This window comes from Oncorhynchus kisutch, unplaced genomic scaffold (genome assembly GCF_002021735.2).
Source record: "Oncorhynchus kisutch isolate 150728-3 unplaced genomic scaffold, Okis_V2 scaffold3955, whole genome shotgun sequence".
Classification (NCBI taxonomy): domain Eukaryota; kingdom Metazoa; phylum Chordata; class Actinopteri; order Salmoniformes; family Salmonidae; genus Oncorhynchus; species Oncorhynchus kisutch.
This window is the reverse complement of record NW_022265900.1, coordinates 1-23113: the sequence shown is the minus strand read 5'-3', so window position 1 is coordinate 23113 and position 23113 is coordinate 1. Positions and strand designations below refer to the sequence as shown.

The following is a 23113-nucleotide window of genomic DNA, read 5'->3' as shown; positions in this document are numbered from 1 at the left end:
AGGCTGGCGCCCCATGTGCTTGTTCGCCCTGATATAGGCCGAGAGAGAGAGAGAGAGAGATTTGGAGGCTCTTCTTCTCCTCCTCCTCCCCCCCCTCTTGTACAGGTGGAACGGCTAGTTTCAATCGGTGACGTCACTTGCTCGGAGACTGTTCTTCATGTGTGCAGAGGGTCCCTGCTTCGGCCTAAAGTGATACAGTCTCCAGTCATTGGACTCCCCCTCACTGTGTTCTACTGGCATGCACACATTCCTACCCTGTTCATGTCAGCATCCTTTATCCCCCCCCCTCCCCACAATTGGACACATGTCCTCCACACAAACACACATGGATTTGCTTTTTTCACTGACAGGGTGGGTGGCTCTTAAAAGAGCCTTTGGGTTACTACAGCACTCCAAATGCGCTGTTTATTTGGAGCTGGTGTACTTGGTCACGGCCTTGGTGCCCTCGGACACTGCGTGCTTGGCCAGCTCTCCGGGGAGCAGCAGGCGCACTGCGGTCTGGATCTCCCTGGAGGTGATGGTGGAACGCTTGTTGTAGTGGGCCAGGCGAGACGACTCTCCGGCGATACGCTCGAAGATGTCGTTCACGAACGAGTTCATGATTCCCATGGCCTTGGAGGAGATGCCGGTATCGGGGTGGACCTGCTTCAGGACTTTGTACACGTAAATGGCGTAGCTCTCCTTCCTCGACTTTCGGCGTTTCTTGCCGCCTTTCCCTGCGGTCTTGGTGACGGCTTTCTTGGAGCCCTTCTTGGGCGCGGACTTTGCTGGCTCGGGCATGATGCTGGTGTCTCGTTGCTTCTCACAAACGAATGAGGGGGTGGAGAGCCCTTTCCGTCTTATGAAGACGAAGCTAAGCTAATTCACCGGCCGTGGACACACCCCTGCTTTCTCATAGGCGCCCCTGCCATTTGCCCAGTGGAGCTGAGCGCGCATAAGAGCCTTCCACTCAGAGGCTTGCTTCCCTAACAAAGACCTGTCCCCCCCCCCCCCCCCCCTTATTCCATAGCCTATGCTCTGTCACTGGTGGGGAATGGTGTGTTTCAAAAAAAGATCCATGCAATGGCCAGACATAAGGCACCCCTTTTTGGACTTGGTGGGGATTTCCCAGGCGTGGTGCCTTTATTTCAGGTGTCTCGTAATACGACTGTACGCAAAGCCTGCACTGAACATAGCCTCCTGTCATGAACACTCCCTCCCCGTCCACTCAGAGTGGCTCGTGGTTTAATACGACTGTACTGAACATAGCCTCCTGTCATTTAACACTCCCTCCCTGTCCACTCAAGAGTGGCTCATGGTTTCCTACAATGGATTTGGCCCTTTTGAAGCGGATGTGGGTGGCTCTTAAAAGAGCCTTTGGGTTCAAGTCGGGATGTTGACGTTCCGAAAAGAGTGCGTTTAACCGCCGAAACCGTACAGGGTGCGTCCCTGGCGTTTCAGAGCGTAGACCACGTCCATGGCCGTAACGGTCTTCCTCTTGGCGTGCTCGGTGTAGGTGACGGCGTCACGGATCACGTTCTCAAGGAACACCTTCAGGACACCGCGGGTCTCCTCGTAGATCAGGCCGGAGATACGCTTCACGCCGCCACGGCGAGCCAGACGGCGAATGGCGGGCTTGGTGATTCCCTGGATGTTATCGCGGAGAACCTTACGGTGACGCTTGGCGCCTCCTTTTCCGAGTCCCTTGCCGCCTTTACCTCTTCCAGACATCGTGTAGTTCGCTAGCTGAGTTCAAGTGAATGAATGACGCAATTTTTGGGGCTTGGTGCTCTTATTATCTGCGTTTGGTGGACCTGATTGAAGCCAGTGGCACAGAAAGCGCGCGCTTTTGCCTGGCCTCTGCTGCAAAGGGGAGGGCGTTCGTTCTAGGGAACTATGGAGGAAGAAGAAATGAAAGCTACTTACATGCGCGGGAAACACACTCAAATACTGAGCTATGTTGAACACAAGGCCCAACTGTGACAACTGGGGGATCCACTACTAATCTGTGTCCCACTCTTCACATTGATTGGTGTTGTTCTTCTTGTTGTTGTTGTTGTTGTTGTTGTTGTTGTTGCACCTGATTCAACTCTTTCAATCAGCTGTGCCTCTCCAGCGCTACAACAAAAATGGCTACTCTACCCCTGCCTGGAGTTGGGAAACACTGAACTAGTAGGATTCAACCCACTGCAGTTGCCAGTCACACCTAATAGAGATAGGCGTTAAAACCTCAAATAGTGTCACAAGTACAAAGGAGAAACGAAGTGGAACATATACGGGAAACAAATACACAAGGAACGCCTACAAATCCTAAGGGGTCCGTAATGTCACCTCAGCAGTCATGTAGCTCTTTAAGGCCATGTAATAACATCATTCTTCTTTTTCTTCCCAAGACAGGATCCAGGTGGCCATGGGAAGGGTGGTGACACCTCTGCAAGCTGAAACGCTGTAAAACATTCCTCAGACACCCACCCAACACACACACACAATAAAGGGATCGTTTTCCTATGCGTACAGAGGTGATAGGGATGTGCAAATATTGTATGGTACTTTTTTCAAAAACCAATAACATAGCCTTATATTATGGAAATAGTGGTATGAGGTGGATCCTTTATAGGCCAGATAGCCTCAGATGTTGCATCGAATGATCTCAACAGGTCATTGCAAAGGGGACAAATGAGGCCCAAGGACACATACTGGCGATTTATCAATCGGTGCAGTTGATTCACATCTCAGATGTGACTAGGTTTCATCTTACAACTTATTGTTGCCATAATTGTCTCTTACCTGTACTTAGTGGCTGCCGAGAACGACTGACAAGCGTTCAACTAGCTGGGATGCAGCTAGTGTCATCAAAGCACAAAGCATAGCAAGTTAGAAGAAATAGGTTAAGGTTACGAAAAGGCTTAGGCTTACCCCAAATGTCACCTCCGTTCGTAGCTGTACTCCGTCCGTGTAGGCGCACAACAAGTCATCACACAGAGAGCACACTTGAAGCACAACTGCGCTGCCTGGAAGGCCGCAACGGACTGAATTGGAATCCCTCAAACAGCACACTAACTACATTCCGCTTTATGATGTCACAGTCAGCCCCTCGGAACACTGGTCCTCAACAATCTCAAACACCTTGGATACCAAAGCCAAACATTCTCGAATCACTCACATTCACAAATCAACCAGGGAGAAGAAGGCTGCCATGAATTGAATGCTGAAAAGCTAACCTCCTTCACAGAGCAACATCATAGGACTGGGAGTTTGTGTTCAACAGCAGGTTAGACTCTGCCACTTGTTCCCTTCAACTGCTTGCGTTCCCCTATTATCAAGGGCTTAGTTCCTCTATAGGCTACAGTGCAGATACTTCACATGCAGAGTACAACAACAAATAACAGAGGGCCTGTTACCACACCCTATAGGCTAGGAGTTGAACTTGGACCACAATGACATTGGTAGTAATTAGCCTGCAGCATAAATGACAGTGGAAATGGAAGTGCGACACATAGAGGAAAAGTCCTAATCCTAATCAAATAGACACATTTTTTTATTTATTTTTTTATTTCACCTTTATTTAACCAGGTAGGCAAGTTGAGAACAACTTCTCATTTACAATTGCGACCTAGCCAAGATAAAGCAAAGCAGTTTGACACATACAACGACACAGACTTACACATGGAGTAAAACAAACATACAGTCAATAATACAGTATAAACAAGTCTATATACCATGTGAGCAAATGAGGTGAGATAAGGGAGGTAAAGGTCAAAAAAAGGCCATGGTGGCAAAGTAAATACAATATAGCAAGTCAAACACTGGAATGGTAGATTTGCAAATGGAACAAATGTCCAAAGTAGCAATAAAAATAATGGGGTGCAAAGGAGCTAAATTAATTCATTCATTAAATACAGTAGGGAAAGAGGTAGTTGTTTGGCCTAAATTATAGGTGGGCTATGTACAGGTGCAGTAATCTGTGAGCTGCTCTGACAGTTGGTGCTTAAAGCTAGTGAGGGAGATAAGTGTTTCCAGTTTCACAGATTTTTCTACTTCCTTCCAGTCATTGGCAGCAGAGAACTGGAAGGAAGGAGAGGCGGCCAAAGAAAGATTTGGTTTTGGGGGTGACTAGAGAGATATACATACACCTGTTTAGCAGAAATGCTTGTGTTACTAGCTCCAACAGCACAGTCAAGTCTAACAAGTAAGATCGAACCATGTTCCAACATTCCACACAATACACCCAAATGGAATTGGAATACATCAATATATGGACGAGCCATGTCAGACAGTCCGTAGACTAACATACCTTACAATACAATACTTTATATATCCACATGACATGAGCTATGCAAACGACCTCCACGTTAGGAATGTGCCCAGTGATATCTAACAAAAACACACATGGCAAGACAGGAAGGAAGACATGCAGAAGTGCTCATGAAGAGGACACGAAGAAGACCGGAATCATCTCCAAGTGAACAATGTCAAAGGAATAGGTCAAGTCATATAGATAGGGAGGCATTTCACCGCCACCCACTGGACCACAAGTCATTTAGCCAACACTGGCTCATCATTCAAGCCACATAGGGAGGGATCTTAACACCACCTGCTGGATCAGAAGTGCCACTCACAATGGCCACACAGAGCATTTCTCCCTCAACCTGATGCAATTGTCACAACAAGTACGTGGTCAAAATCAAACATTAACTACCAACAGATCATCAAATAGGCAAACACATGCTCATGTAGAGTACCTCAAATTATACAGTTACTTTGTCACCAAACCTAATCTGTCATTCATCTACAAATACATGCTCTTCTAAAGCCACAATGCAATGTTCACATGGTAGATTTCAGTTCTTACAATCTATGTCACTATTACTTCATTTGACTGCTCTTAAATCATATTCACTTAACCCTTTTGTTCACCTGCTGATTTTCTGCTGGTTTGTCTCTTGCAGATTTGGACATCATGTGAATGTATGTTTCTCAAGTATCAAAAGAGGGTAAGTTACATTGACCTACTTTATGAAAAACGGAATGCTACTTTTCTCTCTAGCCTAGTGCACTCTTTATCTGTAAGCTCTCCTACTGGTGTAGGTAGCTCCAAAAAAAAAGCTCCAGATGCCATTACCCCATGTAGCCTATAGAACTTTATCTCGACGACCACATTTTACACCAATGCACCCCGAGAATCGGTTGGTGGTCGGGAATCAAGTGGATGATTCTGGGACCAATTACAGGAGGGGGTCTGTCTGTTGGATGAGGGGTGTACTGAACTGTGCCTATAGCATGTCAAGAATCCCTCCAACGGGAAATAGGCTTTGGCAAATGGCCAGGGGCGCTGTCCTTTTCAGCACCACGGAGCTCCGCTATTACCTGTCTCATGAGTGAAGATGCAACAGCAGACAATTCCTGCTCTTTGGTCCGGCAATTACACACTTTAGCCGTGTCATTGCTGCATTTAACTGGCAGCCTGTATTTAGGGCCTTTACTTTGTCTTATCATTTCGATTCCTCAGCAAATCTTCTTTTAAAAATGAACTAAATCCCACATCAGAAGTCGACTTCAAATCACGTCAAGGACACACGACTCGACTCAACGGAAGTCAGTAGTATCAAATATTCTCCACTGTGAAGGTGTCATGTGCTGAGCCATTTAGTTCCTTATGAAGCCTATTTACGAAGCCAATACAGCAATCAACACGTACCTGCCCGCATTGCTGATTGCTATTTTGTAATTGGTCAACTACTAATAGGGCAATCATCCCGGCTGCTTGTGTCCTGTTTCGTAACAGCTCTTTTGCAAGCCCTTGATGATTACATCTATTGATTCCTGCCGTCCTGATACCTTTTCTCTTCATTCTCTTAAGGGATCTCGGATCTAGTCTAAAGGACTAACAATGGGTATGGCATTGGAATATTCAATCGCACACTGAATTCATCCCACTAAATACATTCCTTTCATTTCTCCATTTATTCCACCATATCGAAACAACTTACCTATGCACTCACACAAACAAGCACAAAAGGGCGACTTAATAATATCACGTCTAATTGGGTGGCCTACAACATTTCCTGTACCTTCAACCAAAACGTTGGTACCACTTTTTTTCGACCACCTTTCACTTGCGCTGGACAGAGATATATCATTTGACTTTCAATAGCTTAGTCAGTCGCATGAATTATGGGGTGCACACAGCTAACGTTGTAATGATCGGATCAAAACATGGATTTTTTGGGCCATCGAGGAATGTCACATGGCCCAGAAATGATTGAATGGCCATTTTCACAAAGGAAAAGACATACTCTAGCATGTTACATTCCAAGAGCAATTGGATTCGAAAAAACACAACGTGCCCCACTTGGGGACCCGAGGACCGAGTTTGGGAAACACTGGCCTGAAGATCAAATACCAATAGGGAGCAACTATGACGTGCTCACACGCTGACAGTACCCGCGTTTAACCACTAGATGGCCTCCGTGCTCCACGGTAAAACTTTTCCCCTCTCAACCCCTCTCAACCTTTCAAAGTCAGTTGTTCTTAGCTACATAGTGACCATTTTCGCCACTTTTTGCCCTATATCATTACTATCACTCATTACTGCTACTGTATTTTTCCCCTCTTCTACTCTAGGCATACATCTAATCACATATAGAGAGCGTTATTGAAACGACTCAAGTCAGTTAAGAACAAACTCTTATTTACAATCACGGCCGGTGGTGATACAGCCTGGAATCGAACCACGGTCTGTAGGGACTCGAGAGCAGGGAACACTGTGGGAAAGGGGCGTGTACAAATGGAACAATTGTGCCTTTTTGACTGAAATATGGAGGTGGCTCTGAACAAGCGTTCAACTAGCTGGGATGCAGCTAGTGTCATCAAAGCACAAAGCATAGCAAGTTAGAAGAAATAGGTTAAGGTTACGAAAAGGCTTAGGCTTACCCCAAATGTCACCTCCGTTCGTAGCTGTACTCCGTCCGTGTAGGCGCACAACAAGTCATCACACAGAGAGCACACTTGAAGCACAACTGCGCTGCCTGGAAGGCCGCAACGGACTGAATTGGAATCCCTCAAACAGCACACTAACTACATTCCGCTTTATGATGTCACAGTCAGCCCCTCGGAACACTGGTCCTCAACAATCTCAAACACCTTGGATACCAAAGCCAAACATTCTCGAATCACTCACATTCACAAATCAACCAGGGAGAAGAAGGCTGCCATGAATTGAATGCTGAAAAGCTAACCTCCTTCACAGAGCAACATCATAGGACTGGGAGTTTGTGTTCAACAGCAGGTTAGACTCTGCCACTTGTTCCCTTCAACTGCTTGCGTTCCCCTATTATCAAGGGCTTAGTTCCTCTATAGGCTACAGTGCAGATACTTCACATGCAGAGTACAACAACAAATAACAGAGGGCCTGTTACCACACCCTATAGGCTAGGAGTTGAACTTGGACCACAATGACATTGGTAGTAATTAGCCTGCAGCATAAATGACAGTGGAAATGGAAGTGCGACACATAGAGGAAAAGTCCTAATCCTAATCAAATAGACACATTTTTTTATTTATTTTTTTATTTCACCTTTATTTAACCAGGTAGGCAAGTTGAGAACAACTTCTCATTTACAATTGCGACCTAGCCAAGATAAAGCAAAGCAGTTTGACACATACAACGACACAGACTTACACATGGAGTAAAACAAACATACAGTCAATAATACAGTATAAACAAGTCTATATACCATGTGAGCAAATGAGGTGAGATAAGGGAGGTAAAGGTCAAAAAAAGGCCATGGTGGCAAAGTAAATACAATATAGCAAGTCAAACACTGGAATGGTAGATTTGCAAATGGAACAAATGTCCAAAGTAGCAATAAAAATAATGGGGTGCAAAGGAGCTAAATTAATTCATTCATTAAATACAGTAGGGAAAGAGGTAGTTGTTTGGCCTAAATTATAGGTGGGCTATGTACAGGTGCAGTAATCTGTGAGCTGCTCTGACAGTTGGTGCTTAAAGCTAGTGAGGGAGATAAGTGTTTCCAGTTTCACAGATTTTTCTACTTCCTTCCAGTCATTGGCAGCAGAGAACTGGAAGGAAGGAGAGGCGGCCAAAGAAAGATTTGGTTTTGGGGGTGACTAGAGAGATATACATACACCTGTTTAGCAGAAATGCTTGTGTTACTAGCTCCAACAGCACAGTCAAGTCTAACAAGTAAGATCGAACCATGTTCCAACATTCCACACAATACACCCAAATGGAATTGGAATACATCAATATATGGACGAGCCATGTCAGACAGTCCGTAGACTAACATACCTTACAATACAATACTTTATATATCCACATGACATGAGCTATGCAAACGACCTCCACGTTAGGAATGTGCCCAGTGATATCTAACAAAAACACACATGGCAAGACAGGAAGGAAGACATGCAGAAGTGCTCATGAAGAGGACACGAAGAAGACCGGAATCATCTCCAAGTGAACAATGTCAAAGGAATAGGTCAAGTCATATAGATAGGGAGGCATTTCACCGCCACCCACTGGACCACAAGTCATTTAGCCAACACTGGCTCATCATTCAAGCCACATAGGGAGGGATCTTAACACCACCTGCTGGATCAGAAGTGCCACTCACAATGGCCACACAGAGCATTTCTCCCTCAACCTGATGCAATTGTCACAACAAGTACGTGGTCAAAATCAAACATTAACTACCAACAGATCATCAAATAGGCAAACACATGCTCATGTAGAGTACCTCAAATTATACAGTTACTTTGTCACCAAACCTAATCTGTCATTCATCTACAAATACATGCTCTTCTAAAGCCACAATGCAATGTTCACATGGTAGATTTCAGTTCTTACAATCTATGTCACTATTACTTCATTTGACTGCTCTTAAATCATATTCACTTAACCCTTTTGTTCACCTGCTGATTTTCTGCTGGTTTGTCTCTTGCAGATTTGGACATCATGTGAATGTATGTTTCTCAAGTATCAAAAGAGGGTAAGGTACATTGACCTACTTTATGAAAAACGGAATGCTACTTTTCTCTCTAGCCTAGTGCACTCTTTATCTGTAAGCTCTCCTACTGGTGTAGGTAGCTCCAAAAAAAAAGCTCCAGATGCCATTACCCCATGTAGCCTATAGAACTTTATCTCGACGACCACATTTTACACCAATGCACCCCGAGAATCGGTTGGTGGTCGGGAATCAAGTGGATGATTCTGGGACCAATTACAGGAGGGGGTCTGTCTGTTGGATGAGGGGTGTACTGAACTGTGCCTATAGCATGTCAAGAATCCCTCCAACGGGAAATAGGCTTTGGCAAATGGCCAGGGGCGCTGTCCTTTTCAGCACCACGGAGCTCCGCTATTACCTGTCTCATGAGTGAAGATGCAACAGCAGACAATTCCTGCTCTTTGGTCCGGCAATTACACACTTTAGCCGTGTCATTGCTGCATTTAACTGGCAGCCTGTATTTAGGGCCTTTACTTTGTCTTATCATTTCGATTCCTCAGCAAATCTTCTTTTAAAAATGAACTAAATCCCACATCAGAAGTCGACTTCAAATCACGTCAAGGACACACGACTCGACTCAACGGAAGTCAGTAGTATCAAATATTCTCCACTGTGAAGGTGTCATGTGCTGAGCCATTTAGTTCCTTATGAAGCCTATTTACGAAGCCAATACAGCAATCAACACGTACCTGCCCGCATTGCTGATTGCTATTTTGTAATTGGTCAACTACTAATAGGGCAATCATCCCGGCTGCTTGTGTCCTGTTTCGTAACAGCTCTTTTGCAAGCCCTTGATGATTACATCTATTGATTCCTGCCGTCCTGATACCTTTTCTCTTCATTCTCTTAAGGGATCTCGGATCTAGTCTAAAGGACTAACAATGGGTATGGCATTGGAATATTCAATCGCACACTGAATTCATCCCACTAAATACATTCCTTTCATTTCTCCATTTATTCCACCATATCGAAACAGGCCGTCAAAGCCAAGTAAAAGTCGCCCTTTTGTGCTTGTTTGTGTGAGTGCATAGGTAATATGCACTCACACAAACAAGCACAAAAGGGCGACTTAATAATATCACGTCTAATTGGGTGGCCTACAACATTTCCTGTACCTTCAACCAAAACGTTGGTACCACTTTTTTTCGACCACCTTTCACTTGCGCTGGACAGAGATATATCATTTGACTTTCAATAGCTTAGTCAGTCGCATGAATTATGGGGTGCACACAGCTAACGTTGTAATGATCGGATCAAAACATGGATTTTTTGGGCCATCGAGGAATGTCACATGGCCCAGAAATGATTGAATGGCCATTTTCACAAAGGAAAAGACATACTCTAGCATGTTACATTCCAAGAGCAATTGGATTCGAAAAAACACAACGTACCCCACTTGGGGACCCGAGGACCGAGTTTGGGAAACACTGGCCTGAAGATCAAATACCAATAGGGAGCAACTATGACGTGCTCACACGCTGACAGTACCCGCGTTTAACCACTAGATGGACTCCGTGCTCCACGGTAAAACTGTTCCCCTCTCATCAGCGGCACTGCAACATGGGACTTTCAAAGTCAGTTGTTCTTAGCTACATAGTGACCATTTTCGCCACTTTTTGCCCTATATCATTACTATCACTCATTACTGCTACTGTATTTTTCCCCTCTTCTACTCTAGGCATACATCTAATCACATATAGAGAGCGTTATTGAAACGACTCAAGTCAGTTAAGAACAAACTCTTATTTACAATCACGGCCGGTGGTGATACAGCCTGGAATCGAACCACGGTCTGTAGGGACTCGAGAGCAGGGAACACTGTGGGAAAGGGGCGTGTACAAATGGAACAATTGTGCCTTTTTGACTGAAATATGGAGGTGGCTCTTAAAAGAGCCTTTGGGGGATTTTGGAGATCAGGTCATCGTTTATGCGCGCTCTCCGCGAATACGACGGGCCAGCTGGATGTCCTTGGGCATGATGGTCACCCTCTTGGCGTGGATGGCGCACAGGTTGGTGTCCTCGAACAGGCCGACCAGGTAAGCCTCGCTTGCTTCCTGCAGGGCCATCACTGCGGAACTCTGGAAGCGCAGGTCGGTCTTAAAGTCCTGGGCAATTTCTCGCACCAGGCGCTGGAAAGGCAGTTTGCGGATCAGCAGCTCAGTGGACTTCTGGTAACGACGGATCTCTCTAAGAGCCACGGTGCCGGGCCTGTAACGGTGAGGCTTCTTCACGCCGCCGGTGGCCGGGGCGCTCTTGCGCGCAGCCTTGGTGGCGAGCTGCTTCCTGGGTGCTTTGCCACCGGTGGATTTGCGAGCGGTTTGCTTGGTTCTGGCCATGGCGCTAGCTAGCTTCCTTCTTTCACAGTCGGAGTATAGCCTCCAAATGCCTATGTGAAGTTTATAAAGCCGGCAGCGGCGTCTGCTGATTGGTCACCATCTCCGCACCGCCCTGATTGGCCCGTTGCGGAGGCCTCCTCCGCCCATTGGACGGGAGGCTCGGCCTCTCCGTGCCGCCCCAAAATGCAACCCCCTCCCTCGCCGAGGCCCGCTTGGGTCTTTTGTTAGGGCCGCGAACAACGTTACTCTTTACGCGCAATAATGCTCTCTCATTCTAGCCTAGTACTTGTTATTCTTCATTTTAGGCCTCATGTGGGCACTTGATACTGTGCCGTGTTTATGTGTGTATCTAACAAACGCGCCAAATAGTTGGCCAGGCATACAAAGGACACTTTGCGCTTTTGCTGAGCTAGGTGGTTGGCTCTTAAAAGAGCCTTTGGGGGTTGAGTAGTCAAGTTGCAGCCGCACCAGCGATTTTACTTGGCTTTGACGGCCTTCTCAGTCTTCTTGGGGAGCAGCACTGCCTGGATGTTGGGCAGAACACCACCCTGAGCGATGGTCACGCCGCCAAGCAGTTTGTTCAGCTCCTCGTCGTTACGGACTGCCAGCTGCAGGTGACGGGGGATGATACGAGTCTTCTTGTTGTCACGGGCAGCGTTTCCGGCCAAACTCCAGGATCTCAGCAGTCAGGTACTCGAGCACTGCGGCCAGGTAGACTGGTGCGCCAGCGCCCACACGCTCGGCGTAGTTGCCTTTGCGCAGCAGCCTGTGCACACGGCCCACGGGGAACTGGAGCCCGGCACGGGATGAACGTGTCTTTGCCTTCGCCCTGGCCTTGCCTCCGGTTTTGCCTCTTCCGCTCATATTGGTAGCTTCAGTATGTCACAGAAAGTCTCAATGAGGCGCTGGCCACCTCGAGAGCCTTACTTATACCTCGCCACAAGAGGCATCGATTGGCCACTGGACCGGTGTGCCCTTATCCAATTGGAGTGAGGGAGAGACAGACAGTCAGCCCTAAGCCCGCCCGCCCGCAGGCAGCAGAGTGACAAGGGCTAGGCTACTCTGTTTCCCTCCGACTTTTGTTACTTTTTCTCATTGGCGGGAGCGCCAAAGTGACAACTCAAATCACTGAAACATGTATCAATCAATTCGAGAGTGGCTCATAATACAAATGGCTGCTGTCCAACACACTATAGTATGTATTCCTCTTATTATCAGGATCAATGTGACATGCGAATTCTAACACATATCACACCAATGTTGACTGGTGAGGGTGCTGCACTCTTGAGTGACAAATGTAAAGCCATTTAGCCACTCGAACATGAACAAGTCATTCATTTCATATCTTTTGCACCACAGGTAGGTAGGTAGGTAGGACGTACATGGAATGACATGCGCTTTTATGGAAAGAGGTGGGTGGCTCTTAAAAGAGCCTTTTGTGGTAACAACATGTGTCGAGTAGAAAGAACACTGTTTGGAATAGGTTTACTTCTTCTTGGGGGCTGCCTTCTTGGCCTTGGCTGCCTTGGGCTTGGCGGCTTTGGGCTTCACTGCCTTGGTAGCCTTCTTGGGGCTCTTGGCCGCTTTCTTGGCCGCTGTGGCGGGCTTCTTCACCTTCTTTGGGCTCTTGGCGGCCTTTTTGGGTGTAGCGGGCTTCTTGGCCTTCTTGGGGGACTTCTTTGCGGCCACGGCCTTCTTGGCTGCTACCTTCTTGGGCTTCTTGGCGGCGGCGGGCTTCTTGGCGGCCACCTTCTTAGCTTTGGGGGCTGCGGCTTTCTTGGCGGGCTTCTTTGCCTCGACGGCCTTCTTGTTGAGCTTGAAGGAGCCGGAGGCACCGGTGCCCTTGGTCTGGACCAGGGTGCCCTTGGTGACGAGGCTCTTGACGGCGATCTTGACACGGGAGTTGTTCTTCTCCACGTCGTAGCCGCCTGCCGCCAGAGACTTCTTGAGCGCGGCCAGGGACACGCCGCTCCTCTCCTTGGAGGCGGACACCGCCTTGACGATGAGCTCGCCTACGCTGGGTCCCGCTTTCTTGGGCTTGGCTGCTGCCTTCTTCTTGGGTGCCTTGGCCGGCGCGGCGGCGGCGGGTGCTGGTGCGACTTCTGCCATGTCTGTCGTTCGGTCCGGTAAACACACACACTTACAACACTACGGTAGTCTGTGAGGAGGAGTACTTTGCTGTAGACGCTGCTCTGCGCTATTGAAGCTCTACACCGTGCAGGGGGCTGGCCTTAAACGCGACATGAGAACCATGTAGACTCAAGCCACCCAGCTCGGCTTCTCCGGGCTGGCCAAATGCTCTTTCACTTGTGTTTTCTGGTCGCGAACGGCCCAGCGAGCAGACTTGTGTCCGTTCAGAATAAAGTCATGTGGGCTGCAGAAGCCCCGTGCATTTTGCTGCGACTCGCTCAAAACCTCACCGTTCGACTGTCGGGTGGAGCGGTGCGCACTGCTTTTCCTGTGCTATTTGTCTCCTAAATGGCCTAAAAGTGCATCCGATTGCGAGCACCATTGATTGTGGAGTGAGCCGAGATGTCTGGCAAGGGAATCAAATGGTTTGGCGTCCCCTGATGTGCTCCTTGGTGTTTTAAAGGAGAGCTCTTTTGGGGACCTTAAAACACATGCACTTGTGAGGCCTGGCTGAGACTAGTTTCACCTTGTATTCGTCATGTGTCCAGGAGGCACAGGAAATAATACACTGTGTGTGATGTTTTAGTCCTTTAGTTGGATTTGGAGCCTGCTCTTTGTGCACAGTGTGTGTTTTTTTCTTCTGCTAGGTGGTCTCTCTCTCTGTGTGTCTCTTTCAAAAGCAGATGAGGTGAGGGCCAAAGTAGTTGAGCTCACTCAGCTCGTCTGTCTGTGAACAGGCCGAGATAGGCTTTTGTGCCCTTCTCTCTCGCAGTCCTTCCTCGCTTGACTCCGCAGCGTGACTCGTGCCCGTCTTTGTGTCTGTGGGTCTTGGTGTCTGGCTGTGCGGCCGGCGCTATGGAGGCTGGCGCCCCATGTGCTTGTTCGCCCTGATATAGGCCGAGAGAGAGAGAGAGATTTGGAGGCTCTTCTTCTCCTCCTCCTCCCCCCCCCCCCTCTTGTACAGGTGGAACGGCTAGTTTCAATCGGTGACGTCACTTGCTCGGAGACTGTTCTTCATGTGTGCAGAGGGTCCCTGCTACGGCCTAAAGTTATACAGGCTCCAGTCATTGGACTCCCCCTCACTGTGTTCTACTGGCATGCACACATTCCTACCCTGTTCATGTCAGCATCCTTTATCCCCCCCCCTCCCCACAATTGGACACATGTCCTCCACACACAAACACACACACACACATGGATTTGCTTTTTTCACTGACAGGGTGGGTGGCTCTTAAAAGAGCCTTTGGGTTACTACAGCACTCCAAGTGCGCTGTTTATTTGGAGCTGGTGTACTTGGTCACGGCCTTGGTGCCCTCGGACACTGCGTGCTTGGCCAGCTCTCCGGGGAGCAGCAGGCGCACTGCGGTCTGGATCTCCCTGGAGGTGATGGTGGAACGCTTGTTGTAGTGGGCCAGGCGAGACGACTCTCCGGCGATACGCTCGAAGATGTCGTTCACGAACGAGTTCATGATTCCCATGGCCTTGGAGGAGATGCCGGTATCGGGGTGGACCTGCTTCAGGACTTTGTACACTTAAATGGCGTAGCTCTCCTTCCTCAACTTTCGGCGTTTCTTGCCGCCTTTCCCTGCGGTCTTGGTGACGGCTTTCTTGGAGCCCTTCTTGGGCGCGGACTTTGCTGGCTCGGGAATGAGCTGGCTCGGGCATGATGCTGATGTCTCGTTGCTTCTCACAAACGAATGAGGGGGTGGAGAGCCCTTTCCGTCTGAAGACGAAGCTAAGCTAATTCGCCGGCCGTGGACACACCCCTGCTTTCTCATGGGCGCCCCTGCCATTTGCCCAGTGGAGCTGAGCGCGCATAAGAGCCTTCCACTCAGAGGCTTGCTTCCCTAACAAAGACCTGTCCCCCCCCCCCCCCCTTATTCCATAGCCTATGCTCTGTCACTGGTGGGGAATGGTGTGTTTCAAAAAAAGATCCATGCAATGGCCAGACATAAGGCACCCCTTTTTGGACTTGGTGGGGATTTCCCAGGCGTGGTGCCTTTATTTCAGGTGTCTCGTAATACGACTGTACGCAAAGCCTGCACTGAACATAGCCTCCTGTCATTTAACACTCCCTCCCTGTCCACTCAAGAGTGGCTCATGGTTTCCTACAATGGATTTGGCCCTTTTGAAGCGGATGTGGGTGGCTCTTAAAAGAGCCTTTGGGTTCAAGTCGGGATGTTGACGTTCCGAAAAGAGTGCGTTTAACCGCCGAAACCGTACAGGGTGCATCCCTGGCGTTTCAGAGCGTAGACCACGTCCATGGCCGTAACGGTCTTCCTCTTGGCGTGCTCGGTGTAGGTGACGGCGTCACGGATCACGTTCTCAAGGAACACCTTCAGGACACCGCGGGTCTCCTCGTAGATCAGGCCGGAGATACGCTTCACGCCGCCACGGCGAGCCAGACGGCGAATGGCGGGCTTGGTGATTCCCTGGATGTTATCGCGGAGAACCTTACGGTGACGCTTGGCGCCTCCTTTTCCGAGTCCCTTGCCGCCTTTACCTCTTCCAGACATCGTGTGTTCGCTAGCTGAGTTCAAGTGAATGAATGACGCAATTTTTGGGACTTGGTGCTCTTATTATCTGCGTTTGGTGGACCTGATTGAAGCCAGTGGCACAGAAAGCACGCGCTTTTGCCTGGCCTCTGCTGCAAAGGGGAGGGCGTTCGTTCTAGGGAACTATGGAGGAAGAAGAAATGAAAGCTACTTACATGCGCGGGAAACACACTCAAATACTGAGCTATGTTGAACACAAGGCCCAACTGTGACAACTGGGGGATCCACTACTAATCTGTGTCCCACTCTTCACATTGATTGGTGTTGTTCTTGTTGTTGTTGTTGTTGTTGTTGTTGTTGTTGTTGTTGCACCTGATTCAACTCTTTCAATCAGCTGTGCCTCTCCAGCGCTACAACAAAAATGGCTACTCTACCCCTGCCTGGAGTTGGGAAACACTGAACTAGTAGGATTCAACCCACTGCAGTTGCCAGTCACACCTAATAGAGATAGGCGTTAAAACCTCAAATAGTGTCACAAGTACAAAGGAGAAACAAAGTGGAACATATACGGGAAACAAATACACAAGGAACGCCACAAATCCTAAGGCGTCCGTAATGTCACCTCAGCAGTCATGTAGCTCTTTAAGGCCATGTAATAACATCATTCTTCTTTTTCTTCCCAAGACAGGATCCAGGTGGCCATGGGAAGGGTGGTGACACCTCTGCAAGCTGAAACGCTGTAAAACATTCCTCAGACACCCACCCAACACACACACACAATTTTTTATTTTTTTATTTTTTATTTTACCTTTATTTAACCAGGTAGGCAAGTTGAGAACAAGTTCTCATTTACAATTGCGACCTGGCCAAGATAAAGCAAAGCAGTTCGACAGATAAAACGACACAGAGTTACACATGGAGTAAAAACAAACATACAGTCAATAATGCAGTATAAACAAGTCTATATACAATGTGAGCAAATGAGGTGAGAAGGGAGGTAAAGGCAAAAAAGGCCATGATGGCAAAGTAAATACAATATAGCAAGTAAAATACTGGAATGGTAGTTTTGCAATGGAAGAATGTGCAAAGTAGAAATAAAAAATAATGGGGTGCAAAGGAGCAAAATAAATAAATAAATTAAAATTAAATACAGTTGGGAAAGAGGTAGTTGTTTGGGCTAAATTATAGGTGGGCTATGTACAGGTGCAGTAATCTGTGAGCTGCTCTGACAGTTGGTGCTTAAAGCTAGTGAGGGAGATAAGTGTTTCCAGTTTCAGAGATTTTTGTAGTTCGTTCCAGTCATTGGCAGCAGAGAACTGGAAGGAGAGGCGGCCAAAGAAAGAATTGGTTTTGGGGGTGACTAGAGAGATATACCTGCTGGAGCGTGTGCTACAGGTGGGAGATGCTATGGTGACCAGCGAGCTGAGATAAGGGGGGACTTTACCTAGCAGGGTCTTGTAGATGACATGGAGCCAGTGGGTTTGGCGACGAGTATGAAGCGAGGGCCAGCCAACGAGAGCGTACAGGTCGCAATGGTGGGTAGTATATGGGGCTTTGGTGATAAAACGGATTGCACTGTGATAGACTGCATCCAATTTGCTGAGTAGGGTATTGGAGGCTATTTTGTAAATGACATCGCCAAAGTCGAGGATTGGTAGGATGGTCAGTTTTACAAGGGTATGTTTGGCAGCATGAGTGAAGGATGCTTTGTTGTGAAATAGGAAGCCAATTCTAGATTTAACTTTGGATTGGAGATGTTTGATATGGGTCTGGAAGGAGAGTTTACAGTCTAACCAGACACCTAAGTATTTGTAGTTGTCCACGTATTCTAAGTCAGAGCCGTCCAGAGTAGTGATGTTGGACAGGCGGGTAGGTGCAGGTAGCGATCGGTTGAAGAGCATGCATTTAGTTTTACTTGTATTTAAGAGCAATTGGAGGCCACGGAAGGAGAGTTGTATGGCATTGAAGCTTGCCTGGAGGGTTGTTAACACAGTGTCCAAAGAAGGGCCGGAAGTATACAGAATGGTGTCGTCTGCGTAGAGGTGGATCAGGGACTCACCAGCAGCAAGAGCGACCTCATTGATGTATACAGAGAAGAGAGTCGGTCCAAGAATTGAACCCTGTGGCACCCCCATAGAGACTGCCAGAGGTCCGGACAGCAGACCCTCCGATTTGACACACTGAACTCTATCAGAGAAGTAGTTGGTGAACCAGGCGAGGCAATCATTTGAGAAACCAAGGCTGTCGAGTCTGCCGATGAGGATATGGTGATTGACAGAGTCGAAAGCCTTGGCCAGATCAATGAATACGGCTGCACAGTAATGTTTCTTATCGATGGCGGTTAAGATATCGTTTAGGACCTTGAGCGTGGCTGAGGTGCACCCATGACCAGCTCTGAAACCGGATTGCATAGCAGAGAAGGTATGGTGAGATTCGAAATGGTCGGTAATCTGTTTGTTGACTTGGCTTTCGAAGACCTTAGAAAGGCACGGTAGGATAGATATAGGTCTGTAGCAGTTTGGGTCAAGAGTGTCCCCCCCTTTGAAGAGGGGGATGACCGCAGCTGCTTTCCAATCTTTGGGAATCTCAGACGACACGAAAGAGAGGTTGAACAGGCTAGTAATAGGGGTGGCAACAATTTCGGCAGATAATTTTAGAAAGAAAGGGTCCAGATTGTCTAGCCCGGCTGATTTGTAGGGGTCCAGATTTTGCAGCTCTTTCAGAACATCAGCTGAATGGATTTGGGAGAAGGAGAAATGGGGAAGGCTTGGGCGAGTTGCTGTTGGGGGTGCAGTGCTGTTGTCCGGGGTAGGAGTAGCCAGGTGGAAAGCATGGCCAGCCGTAGAAAAATGCTTATTGAAATTCTCAATTATGGTGGATTTATCAGTGGTGACAGTGTTTCCTATCTTCAGTGCAGTGGGCAGCTGGGAGGAGGTGTTCTTATTCTCCATGGACTTTACAGTGTCCCAGAACTTTTTTGAGTTAGTGTTGCAGGAAGCAAATTTCTGCTTGAAAAAGCTAGCCTTGGCTTTTCTAACTGCCTGTGTATAATGATTTCTAGCTTCCCTGAACAGCTGCATATCACGGGGGCTGTTCGATGCTAATGCAGAACGCCATAGGATGTTTTTGTGTTGGTTAAGGGCAGTCAGGTCTGGGGAGAACCAAGGGCTATATCTGTTCCTGGTTCTAAATTTCTTAAATGGGGCATGTTTATTTAAGATGGTTAGGAAGGCATTTTTTAAAAATATCCAGGCATCCTCTACTGACGGGATGAGATCAATATCCTTCCAGGATACCCCGGCCAGGTCGATTAGAAAGGCCTGCTCGCAGAAGTGTTTCAGGGAGCGTTTTACAATGATGAGTGGAGGTCGTTTGACCGCTGACCCATTACGGATGCAGGCAATGAGGCAGTGATCGCTGAGATCTTGGTTGAAGACAGCAGAGGTGTATTTAGAGGGGAAGTTGGTTAGGATGATATCGATGAGGGTGCCCGTGTTTAAGGTTTTGGGGAGGTACCTGGTAGGTTCATTGATTATTTGTGTGAGATTGAGGGCATCAAGTTTAGATTGTAGGATGGCTGGGGTGTTAAGCATGTTCCAGTTTAGGTCGCCTAGCAGCACGAACTCTGAAGATAGATGGGGGGCAATCAGTTCACATATGGTGTCCAGAGCACAGCTGGGGGCAGAGGGTGGTCTATAGCAGGCGGCAACGGTGAGAGACTTGTTTTTAGAGAGGTGGATTTTTAAAAGTAGAAGTTCAAATTGTTTGGGTACAGACCTGGATAGTAGGACAGAACTCTGCAGGCTATCTTTGCAGTAGATTGCAACACCGCCCCCTTTGGCAGTTCTATCTTGTCTGAAAATGTTGTAGTTTGGAATTAAAATGTCTGAGTTTTTGGTGGTCTTCCTAAGCCAGGATTCAGACACAGCTAGAACATCCGGGTTGGCAGAGTGTGCTAAAGCAGTGAATAGAACAAACTTAGGGAGGAGGCTTCTAATGTTAACATGCATGAAACCAAGGCTATTACGGTTACAGAAGTCGTCAAAAGAGAGCGCCTGGGGAATAGGAGTGGAGCTAGGCACTGCAGGGCCTGGATTCACCTCTACATCGCCAGAGGAACATAGGAGGAGTAGAATAAGGGTACGGCTAAAAGCTATGAGAATTGGTCGTCTAGAACGTCTGGAACATAGAGTAAAAGGAGGTTTCTGGGGGCGATAAAATAGCATCAAGGTATAATGTACAGACAAATGTATGGTAGGATGTGAATACAGTGGAGGTAAACCTAGGTATTGAGTGATGAAGAGAGAGATATTGTCTCTAGAAACATCGTTGAAACCAGGAGATGTCATTGCATGTGTGGGTGGTGGAACTAATAGGTTGGATAAGGTATAGTGAGCAGGACTAGAGGCTCTACAGTGAAATAAGCCAATAAACACTAACCAGAACAGAAATGGACAAGACATATTGACATTAAGGAGAGGCATGCTTAGTCGAGTGATCAAAAGGGTCCGGTGAGTGGAGAGGTTGGTTGGTGATTTAGACAGCTAGCCAGGGCATCGGTAGCAAGCTAGCATAGGATGGAGGTCTGTTGTTAGCCACCTCCTGCGCTCCGTCAGTAGATTAGTGGGGTTCCGTGTGGTAGAGGGGATCAATCCAAATCACACAACAACAACAAAAATAAAAACAATAGATATAGTTATAGAGGCCCAAGAAGAAAACATAATAATAATAATAAAAAAATAAAAAATAAAAAAATTGTCCGATTGTCTATTCAGATAGCAGCCGGTAAGACAGCTAACGGTTAGCAGGCCGCAGATGGGCGTTCAGGTAACGTCGCGACGGAGGAGCCAGCCGAATAACTCCTTCGGGTAGATAACGTCGGCAGTCCAGTTGTGAAGGCCCGGTGGGGCTCCGCGAAGGCAGCAAAACGGGTCCGGATAGGCGACTGCAGCCCAGGTGCGATTGATGGAACTCAGGAGTGATTGACGGAGCTTGCTAGCTCCGGAACAATTGATGTTTGCTCCGGAATCGACGAAGGCCGATAGTCACACGGATAGCAGCTAGCTAGCTGTGAGATCCGGGCATGAATGTCCAGAGAGCAGTCGAAATCCAGGGACATGGAGAGAAAAATTGGTCCGGTATGCTCCGCTCCGAGCCGCGCTGCGCCGTACAGAACTGGCGATAGACTTTCGAGCCAAAGGATAGCCGATGACCACAAACCGTGGTTAGCTGAACACCAACGACTTGCCAGTAAAGGAGCCAACTAGCTTCTGAACTAGCTTCTGGATTAGCTTCTGGCTAGTTTCAGGCCAGCCTCCTGGAGTTTCTGGCTAGCTTCTTGGAGGATTACAGATCTGAGGTAAATAATACTTTTTTATAAATATACATTGGTGAGGCGGGTTGCAGGAGAGTGTTTAGAAGATGAGTTGATGGAAAATAAAAATAAAATGTATGTGAAAAAGTTGTAAATATATATATATACAGGACACGACAAGACGAGGACAAAAGACGTCTGAACTGCTATGCCACCTTGGAGAAGATGTATGATGTCTATGGAGGAAGAAGAAATGAAAGCTACTTACATGCGCGGGAAACACACTCAAATACTGAGCTATGTTGAACACAAGGCCCAACTGTGACAACTGGGGGATCCACTACTAATCTGTGTCCCACTCTTCACATTGATTGGTGTTGTTCTTGTTGTTGTTGTTGTTGTTGTTGTTGTTGTTGTTGTTGTTGTTGCACCTGATTCAACTCTTTCAATCAGCTGTGCCTCTCCAGCGCTACAACAAAATGGCTACTCTACCCTGCCTGGAGTTGGGAAACACTGAACTAGTAGGATTCAACCCACTGCAGTTGCCAGTCACACCTAATAGAGATAGGCGTTAAAACCTCAAATAGTGTCACAAGTACAAAGGAGAAACGAAGTGGAACATATACGGGAAACAAATACACAAGGAACACCACAAATCCTAAGGGGTCCGTAATGTCACCTCAGCAGTCATGTAGCTCTTTAAGGCCATGTAATAACATCATTCTTCTTTTTCTTCCCAAGACAGGATCCAGGTGGCCAATGGGAAGGGTGGTGACACCTCTGCAAGCTGAAACGCTGTAAAACATTCCTCAGACACCCACCCAACACACACACACAATAAAGGGATCGTTTTCCTATGCGTACAGAGGTGATAGGGATGTGCAAATATTGTATGGTACTTTTTTCAAAAACCAATAACATAGCCTTATATTATGGAAATAGTGGTATGAGGTGGATCCTTTATAGGCCAGATAGCCTCAGATGTTGCATCGAATGATCTCAACAGGTCATTTCAAAGGGGACAAATGAGGCCCAAGGACACATACTGGCGATTTATCAATCGGTGCAGTTGATTCACATCTCAGATGTGACAAGGTTTCATCTTACAACTTATTGTTGCCATAATTGTCTCTTACCTGTACTTAGTGGCTGCCGGCCCTCGGTACTAGTACATCGAGCAACAGAGGTTGCCTTTTAGGAGAACGACTGACAAGCGTTCAACTAGCTGGGATGCAGCTAGTGTCATCAAAGCAAAGCATAGCAAGTTAGAAGAAATAGGTTAAGGTTACGAAAAGGCTTAGGCTTACCCCAAATGTCACCTCCGTTCGTAGCTGTACTCCGTCCGTGTAGGCGCACAACAAGTCATCACACAGAGAGCACACTTGAAGCACAACTGCGCTGCTGGAAGGCCGCAACGGACTGAATTGGAATCCCTCAAACAGCACACTAACTACATTCCGCTTTATGATGTCACAGTCAGCCCCTCGGAACACTGGTCCTCAACAATCTCAACACCTTGGATACCAAAGCCAAACATTCTCGAATCACTCACATTCACAAATCAACCAGGGAGAAGAAGGCTGCCATGAATTGAATGCTGAAAAGCTAACCTCCTTCACAGAGCAACATCATAGGACTGGAGTTTGTGTTCAACAGCAGGTTAGACTCTGCCACTTGTTCCCTTCAACTGCTTGCGTTCCCCTATTATCAAGGGCTTAGTTCCTCTATAGGCTACAGTGCAGATACTTCACATGCAGAGTACAACAACAAATAACAGAGGCCTGTTACCAACCCTATAGGCTAGGAGTTGAACTTGGACCAGGGAGATAAGTG

General features: G+C 47.4%; 1 protein-coding gene and 1 pseudogene across 1 annotated transcript; both read right to left on the bottom strand.

Moving 5' to 3' along the window:
• Nucleotides 1-354: 354 nt before the first annotated feature.
• On the bottom strand, nucleotides 355-810 carry LOC116372478 (histone H2B). Its single transcript, XM_031821283.1, has one exon. It carries the CDS (start codon nucleotides 778-780, stop codon nucleotides 406-408), a length of 375 nt encoding a protein of 124 aa, XP_031677143.1. The 5' UTR covers nucleotides 781-810; the 3' UTR covers nucleotides 355-405.
• A 13935-nt stretch (nucleotides 811-14745) lies between these two features.
• On the bottom strand, nucleotides 14746-15154 carry LOC116372482 (histone H2B-like; annotated as a pseudogene).
• Nucleotides 15155-23113: the final 7959 nt, after the last annotated feature.